At 46.7% G+C, this 8317-nt stretch overlaps 1 protein-coding gene across 2 annotated transcripts in view; it reads left to right on the forward strand.

Annotated features, from left to right (window-relative positions):
- The window catches only part of LOC308363112 (neuropilin-2-like), a gene marked incomplete at its 3' end in the record, with an annotated part of 67797 nt that extends 59751 nt beyond the window's left edge, over nucleotides 1–8046 (forward strand). The window contains exons 15-17 of one of the 2 annotated variants that reach the window (XM_080835887.1): nucleotides 208–240; nucleotides 6706–6768; nucleotides 7742–8046. In XM_080835887.1, the coding sequence (XP_080692013.1) occupies nucleotides 208–240; nucleotides 6706–6768; nucleotides 7742–8046 (401 nt within the window). Of the gene's footprint in view, nucleotides 1–207; nucleotides 241–2471; nucleotides 3900–6705; nucleotides 6769–7741 lie in introns of those variants that run through there. The other variant, XM_080835888.1, reaches the window with a different exon arrangement.
- Between the last annotated feature and the right edge of the window lie 271 nt (nucleotides 8047–8317).

Here is an 8317-nt window from a genome sequence, read left to right on the forward strand (position 1 = left end):
TAAGACTTGTACCAGTCGCACTTAATTTCATGTAATGATGTGATGTACTGTATGACTGCATTTGATAAAAGGAAATAAAAAAATAAATAATTGGGCAAACCCAAACGAAGCATGTAGTAGCGTACTTAAGCCATGACAACTTACTTTAGTGGTTGGGCTAAAATTAATTTCTCTTTCTCTTCCTCTCTCTTTCTCCCTCTCTCTCAGAGCCCTTTGCTGCGTTCCCTACTGATATGAAAGGTGAGTTGTAGCTCTTGGTCCTCTCCTGCCTCCATGTCCCGTTTGAATGGTTGCATTCTGTGCTCGCTTAGTTTGGGGAGTGTGGTGACGGCATTGTCTGGGTGTAGAGCTTTTGTGATTTTTTTATGATTTTATTATAGCTTGGTGTTCTGAAAGTGTGTGTGTGTGTGTGTGTGTGTGTGTGTGTGTGTGTGTGTGTGTGTGTGTGTGTGTGTGTGTGTGAGAGTGCGTGCGTGCGTGCGTGCGTGCGTGTGTGTGAGAGTGCGTGCGTGCTTGCGTATGTGCGTGCGTGCGTGCGTGCGTGCGTGCGTGCGTGCGTGCGTGCGTGCGTGCGTGCGTGCGTTTGTGTGTGTGTGTGTGCTTGTGCGTGCATGTGTAATGTGCGGGCATGTGGGTGTGTGCGTGTGTGTTTGACTCTGGAAGCTCCCAATTAACATTGTCTTGATGAAAATCAGCTACCAGTATTGTCATTAACATCACACTCTCACCTGATTATCAATCAACACACTTGACTCAGACACTCTTGTGCACAAACATGTAAAAAGAACACACTTATTCACACAGGAATCCATATATGGACATACAGGCACACACTCACACACACACCCATACAAATCAGCACATGCATGTCACATGGGCATGTGCTCATAGTCATACATGTGCTTTTTTGAACTTGCTTACGCACATTTACATAAAATGAGAAGCCTGACAACACTTCCCTCCGTTTTTTTTTTTTTGTATTGAGTTTTGGGTGAGCTTCAGTCTTAGTGAGCATTCTTCCAATAGTTCCAGTTAATGAAAGTTGCTTTGGCACTGGTTCCCACGCGGTGTCATTTCCTACTTTGCTGTAGCTGTGCGATCTTTAACTAAACACAGTGTGTGGTAGTCAGATGTTTTCAGAAATACTGCCTTTCTTCTTCCTAAATCATCTCATTAGTCTCTGTCAAGAACAAGTCTTCAATTTGTCGCTCTGGTAGATGTCTGTGGGTGTGCTAATAGCAACCACATTTAGGGTTACACAAAGAACTCCTATTCACTTTGCTAGTCAGAGGTCTATGATGCAAGGTATGGGCTTTTTATACTGAGTCATAAGTAATCTCATGAACACATATCAGAATACTAAAGTCGATGTATGGGTTTGTCTCATACAAAATGGTGAGTTGTGCTAGTGGTAAGCCTGGTTGAAACATGCAGTCATACTGCTTGCTGTATCCTTTGGTGTTTAGGCTAATGGTGTCAGTATAGCTGGTGGCCTTTATATAGTTCATTTTAAACTATCTGGGTAGGACTCTGTACTTGCTGTATTTACTGTCGTGATATCTCTTAATCCAGAATCTGTGCTTGTTTGGAAGGTCTCTGTATACTGTGGCAAGGTTTTTCAAAAATATATACCATGTTTATGGTGTGTTTTAAGCGTCATACATTTTAGCATTTAGTCCTCACCCAAAGTGCCTTTTTGAGGGATTTTCAAAATAGGACAGCCAGGCTGTTTCTCTTCTTACTTTGAGGTTTCTTTGAGGCAGCCTTGCATCATGTGTGGACCGCACATTTCAAAGCCAACTGAATAGGCCTTTCAGGCATATCGCCGCAGGACCATCGTCCATCAAAATCCCCCCGCCAACATGCTTTTCCTTTCATTCCCCCTCAAGGAAGCGCCGTACATTACCCCTACAATCCCCCCTCTAACGCACACATATGCTTGCCAAAAGGGTTAAGGAGCACTGTGAGAATTCAGTCTTGGCTTGCATTTGGTCAGATTTGTGTTGAAATGAATCAAAAGCAAAAAAAAAAGTCCAACCGCTAGAGGAGTGGGCCTGCATGTGCTTCTGCTTGACTTCCTCCGGTGTGCGCGATGATTGGATTCTGTTTTTGAATGAAGCCCCCAAATGTAGTTTGCACAAGTTAGAGAACCCATAGCGGTCCATGTAAAGCAGGACTACCAGTTTGTGGTTTTTGGAGAGCTAAAATGGCTGTAATTATGCGTTTCATACAATACCAAACCCACAACATTCTACTGTAGCCAACTATTAAAAATGTTTTATATCTCAAAATTCCCTCTCTCACTGTAATTATTACTGGGAAAATGAAAAACCACAGACTTAAGAAAGTAAAAGTAAGAATAACTGGTGAACTCTTCACGTGGACCAACTATGGGTCTTATTAGTGGACCCCTAGCACTCTTTTCTTCCCTCTTTCCCCCCAAAGCCCACTATTGTCTATGTCTCCACCAGGGGGAGCCCTTCCCGACGGGAGTCACCCCACACTAGCCACCCGCTCAGTGCCACCCATGCCCCCCAACTGGTATTACATACTGGCGGGTGGAGGCGCCATCTTGATCCTGGCGACCGCCGTGCTCACTGTGGCCATATGCAGCCAACGGCGCCAGAATTCTGCCCAGAAGAGCCTGCCTGCCGCCTACTACAGCCCCCAGACCTCGCACTACCCCCGGGGAGGCAGCAGTCGCCTGGGGCCAGATCCAGCATTGACAGTTTGGCTTGATAAAGAAGATGGCTGCTCCCATTACTGACTGAGCCTGCTGGGGGGCATGAACGTTACCCTGTTCCCTCAGAACTTCCTAACACTTTCTGGATCGTCCTGATCGGAAGCTGAGGAGACAATGAGAGAGACAATGACAGAAAACCAAACTCAACTGTGCACCTCACTTTTCACTGGGTCGGATCATTGATCAAAAATGTACATGAAGAAATAAGGGATGGTGGTCCCACTCATCGTGTTTTTTTCTACCCCCATCAATGGATGCTGCCTTGGCAACTGTCTTAGACAAAAGCAGAAAAGATCCTACGTATAGATTTCCTGTAGACTCTGAGGATTTCTCTGTCTTTTTGTCTTCCTTTGTTCGCCCTTTCGTTGTTAGATGCTGTTATAAGTCCAGTGGAGCGCTCTCTGGTTCCAGAGCTAAGCCTGTTTACTAGCACCGCTCGCAGCCAGAGAAAAATTGGCAATTCTTCGCTCTGGGTCTTCTGGTTCTGTCTGGATCGGTCCCAGCATGGGCGTGCTGAGCAATGGTTTAAATCCCGACTCCCAGTCCAGTCGCAGCAGTGAGGGAGTGCACTCCTCAAATAGAATAGAGCCAGACCTTGAGAAACGTCCTGTTTTGAGAGGAACGGGGGTACTCTCTAACTGTTAGAAGGTCAAACATGCTGATTTTGCAAATCATAGGAAGGCAAACAGTGTCGTGCCATTTTTCAGTCAGTGATCTAAAAACTGTCAAATACATGATTTACACCCAAGCACCTTTAAGAGAGTCAGACCGTGGGGTAGTGTTTTCCCCTGTGATACTATATTTTGTTTCCATGAGCTCAACACCTGTGAATCATTTGGATGTGAGTTATAGCTGTATGGTCAGCAGAGAGTAAGAAAAACAGGCGGTCTGTTGATCGTACCACGGAGACTTTCAAACACATAGTCTACTAGGAGCCACAGGCAGAACATGACAATGGAGGTTGTGTTTGTGTTAGCGAGTCTGATTTTAAACAGACCGTGTTGGCCCACGAAGACAGTGAGGGAGTCCTTTTTTCTTCTTTTTCTTTTAAAGAGCCAATTGTTTGTACTGAGAGGTGTAATTTTAAACAGATACAGCTACCATATGTGTTCCACGTCTCAGAATACCTGAACAGTTTAAAGCGAAAGAGTGATGGATAGAGAGGGATGGAGGTGAGATGGGGTGGGGAGGGGGGTTAAGGGGGTTGAGAGGTGTCATGCCACAAAAAGCATCCGTGCACCCTCGTTTCCTTTTTGGATTCTTGGTGACAGTAACCTATTGCCTTTGTTCCCCCATGCCCCTGTGCTTCCAAACAGTATCATGAGGTGTGTGGGCGCATGTTATTCTGAGAGAGAGAGAGAGAGAGAGAGAGAGAGAGAGAGAGAGGGAAAGAGAGAGAGAGTGAGAGAGAGGGAGAGGGTGATTGTCTACTGAGCTCCCTGATAAAAAAGAGAGAAAGGAGAGAGAGAAAAAAAATGTTGGGTAGAAAATTCCCAGATAAACAAAGACAGCTGCTCCCCTTTACCACCTCCTTCCCTAATGAGGGGAGAGACAACTCCAGACCACGACAGAACAGCGCGCACACACAGCTGGGAGCAATTGTGCTTAGAGGATCCGCTCGGGTGTGGGCAGCCCTGCAAACGACAGAAAAATGAGAAGCATGCCTTTTATTCTTATGAGAAAAAACGAGGAGGTTTGCTCCTCTCCCGTCCTGTCCGTGGCCTGTCATTGTGTCCAACTACATTGTGGTCATCTATAAGTAGCATATGCACTCCAAGCCACTTCAAAGTAAGAGGTATCGACAAAGGTATCGACTGATATCTCATTAACCTCCAGGGGATGTCATCAGGACGAAGTGTGTTGGAGAGACGCGTTGAATTCCCTTGTTATCCTTTTGTGAGGGAACTTAAGTTTGCCTTTCGCTCCACAATTTATTTAATGACGTGCGACAGAGTGCATATTTTGTCAATTGCTAATCATAATAACACTTTTGACGGGAGAGAAACCTTTGAGGTTATGATGTGCTGGCCAACGTTTCAGCGTGCCAACACGCCTCACCAGGCCCTGGCAACCCCCTGCTCTCACCTGTGTGGCGTCGCCATGGGAACGAGCACCGGGACGGAGTGGCTGCGGAGAGAAACATGGAGGCTTGGCTTCAGGAAACGCTTAGCTTTTATTATTTTTTTCCTTCTTGAGATGAGGAGCAGCACTAAGAGATGTTTTGGCATTCCCTCGCGACGTGCTTTTAAATCAACCTAAGGCTCACTGCAGTGCCTCTGCCTTGGTCTGCTTTAGTCTCTCTCTCTCTCTCTCTCTCTCTCTCTCTCTCTCTCTCTCTCTCTCTCTCTCTCTCTCTCTCTCTCTCTCTCTCTCCCTTTCTCTCTCACCCCCCCCTCTCACTCTCTCTCCTCCTCTCTGTGCATTCTTTTCCGAGCTCTTAATATTTTTAATTAGTTAATGGACCAGATAGCATTTATTAAGGCTGCTTTTAGAGGCATAGCCCCCCCAAGCCCCCCCAGCACCGCCACCTCCCCCCCCCCCCCCCCCCTTACCAGTTTTCCTTTTTCTCTCCACCTCTCGTTGTCCCTGGAGACCGCATTAATGAGTTAAAGCTCCCTCCAGACCGACGTTCACGATGACGCCGAAGGGGCACCATTCCAAACTGTCGCTCCCTCCCCTCTCTCTCTCTCTCTCTCTCTCTCTCTCTCTCGCACTCTCACTTCTCACTCTTGCTTCACCATACCCTAGTGTAGCACAGCGCTTCTCTCTCTCAAACACGCAGGGAGAGAGTTCACAGGGAAAGTGAAGGAAAAGAAAGAAGACGTTATATTTTCTGTCGTTAAAGTAAAAAAAGAGGAATGGATTGCTAAGGGCTTCTAGCCACTGTCAGTCGTCTCCACGGCACACGGTGACTCATGGGTCCTGGCCGGGCCCTGGGTGGCAGGAAATCATCCAGCATGATATCCGAGGTGGCCGTTTTTTTTTTTCCCTGTCTCATCGTGTCCGGCTCATATCGCTCACAACAATGCAACCCACGGCGTCCCACTCGCACCGCCCAGCATCTTCTATTGATTGGTCTCCCCTCGGACGTTAGCCCGCTAAGTCCAGTTTGGAAACATAAGGGGGTGGCATGCTTAAGCAGACACACAGCCTCATCTCCTGCTGTGGAGTTCTCAGGCTACAGAGTCTGCTTTTCTGTGCTTTACTGTGGATGACACAAGGGAGGGGAGGGGGGTGGGAGGGGGTGCTAGAATAATGGCGAACATATTCAGTGTGAAAGTGACACCTATATGATCAGTGAAGATGGTGGTGCTGTTGATGAGGAGGATAATGGCAACGAAGATGAGGAAGGTGATAATGACAATGATGTGATGTTGATGATGACAAGGATGAGGATGATGCACTTTGCTCGCATTACGAATGTACAACTTCAGTAGGCTGTACCTCAATCTTAAACTGCATTTGCTGTGAAAAGGCAATATATCTACACATATATATATATCAAATATATACATAATGAATATTTTTGCTTGATGGATTTGAAAGTCTTTGGGATGTTTTTGGAATGTACAAAATAAAATCTTATTTTTCTATTATGCGGGTTACTCAGATTGTTTCATGGTGTGTGTGTATGTGTGCGTGTGTAGTGAGTTTGTTTGTATAATTCCAAAATAACCAGACCACAATAACTGAAAGTAGATAGTTCATATTCACACAATCTCCCTCCAGAACTGCACACATCCAGCGAGCTGTTGTGTCTTTTGTGTTCACACTATTCTTTCAACTGACAGTAATTCTCAATCTCAGCCTTTCCTAGTTGAAAACGACTCGGATGCCTTTTGTAAACCTCTGAACACAAAGCACATTTGAATCTGCATTCTGTTATCTAATCTCCTGATGGACTGTTTTTCTGTATCTGGAGCATCCGCTCAACATGGCGTCTCTCTTCCTCTCGCCCACAGAAAGGAGGCCGGTGGAGATCGGCGATACTCGACTACTCAACGCTGCTGAACCAGTCAATGCAGGTACAATCCCTCTAATCTTACCCAACTGTCAGCCGTCAGTTAACAAGCCCTGGTTGTTTAGAACCGGCCAACCAAAACGGCAGTGATGCTATCCATTGTTTTTGTTTTGGATATGTGTGATATACAATTTAATTATTTTTAAATAATCTATAAATATTTATGTACGGAGGAGATGCATAGATTGGCACAAGACAAGATTCCATAGTCCTTTATAAAATGTAGGAGAATTCTGCTGGTGTTTGTATGACAGCATCAGACAGGTCCAACCAGCCGACCCCCCCCCTCCTTCACCTCCTCCCCAACATCTGCAGAGACGCCTGCCTTAGAATCCAGGGTTTAGACTTGTTATCTGCCTCCCTCTATCTAACTGTCAGACCAAGAAGGAATTCTTCTGAATCAGAGCTGCCTTTGTTTCGCTCAGAAACTATTGCACGAGCCACAATCTGTTCATCTCCCCTCATTTTTTAACCTCCACCCCTCCTTTTTTTTCTAATTCCGTTCTCTCCATCAAACATTAGTCCAAATGGGAAATAATTATGCCATCAATTTCACCGCAAACTCCCTTAGTTGCCAGGCTTTTTAAGGGCCTCTGTAAGCACTTAGGCATAATTGGTGATTTCATTGGTGAATACACTCTACTTAACAGTGACTATGGCAGTTCTTTGTTGAGTCCTTTGGGAATTTGTGTTATTAGCAATAACATAACCACACAGCACACACATCCCTCCCAGCATTAGTTGTATTACATTTGAATTAACACATACTAGGCATTAATGTGAGGTCAGCACTCAGGGCACAGTTGCCCCCCCCCTCATTTCCAAACATATTGAAGCGTGTTATCGCTGGTGTGTCAGCCTTTTTTTCATGTTCTTAAATATTACGTTCTAGTTGTACCTTGTCGTACAGGGCGCTGTGAGTTGGTTATAAGCAAAAAAACGAATCCTCACACTGTCTCCTTTCTCTTTGCTAGCAGCGGGCTACCCGTACGTGGAGTGGAGCACCTCTCCGCCGTCCGAGCTGCCGGTGACGCGCGTGTCAGAGAAGGACAACTCCTGGCTGTACACGCTGGACCCCATCCTGCTCACCATCATCGTGATGAGCTCACTGGGCGTGCTGCTGGGCGCCGTGTGCGCCGGCCTGCTCCTCTACTGCACGTGCTCCTACAGCGGCCTCTCCTCGCGCTCCTCCACCACGCTGGAGAACTACAACTTCGAGCTGTACGACGGCATCAAGCACAAGGTCAAGCTCAACCAGCAGCGCTGCTGCTCCGAGGCCTGAGGAGGGGGCGAGGGGTTTGGGGGTGGGGTGGGGTGGCGAATGCAGGGGGGAGGGCCTGCCACCGGCGCCAGGCCTCACAGAGTCCATTGCTCCTCTCCATTGAGATCTCCAAAGCAACAAGCGCCCCCCCCAAAACAACTGACTCCTCTCACGGAGGTCCTTAGAGACCTGGTTTCATCTCTTGGCTGCCTCCTGGCCTCGTTGAACTATGAAAACCAGTGTTGGTTTAACAAGGTGGGCCATTGGATCAAGCTGCTTTTTTTGTATGCCC

Source organism: Sprattus sprattus (genome assembly GCF_963457725.1).
Source record: "Sprattus sprattus genome assembly, chromosome: 3".
NCBI lineage: Eukaryota > Metazoa > Chordata > Actinopteri > Clupeiformes > Clupeidae > Sprattus > Sprattus sprattus.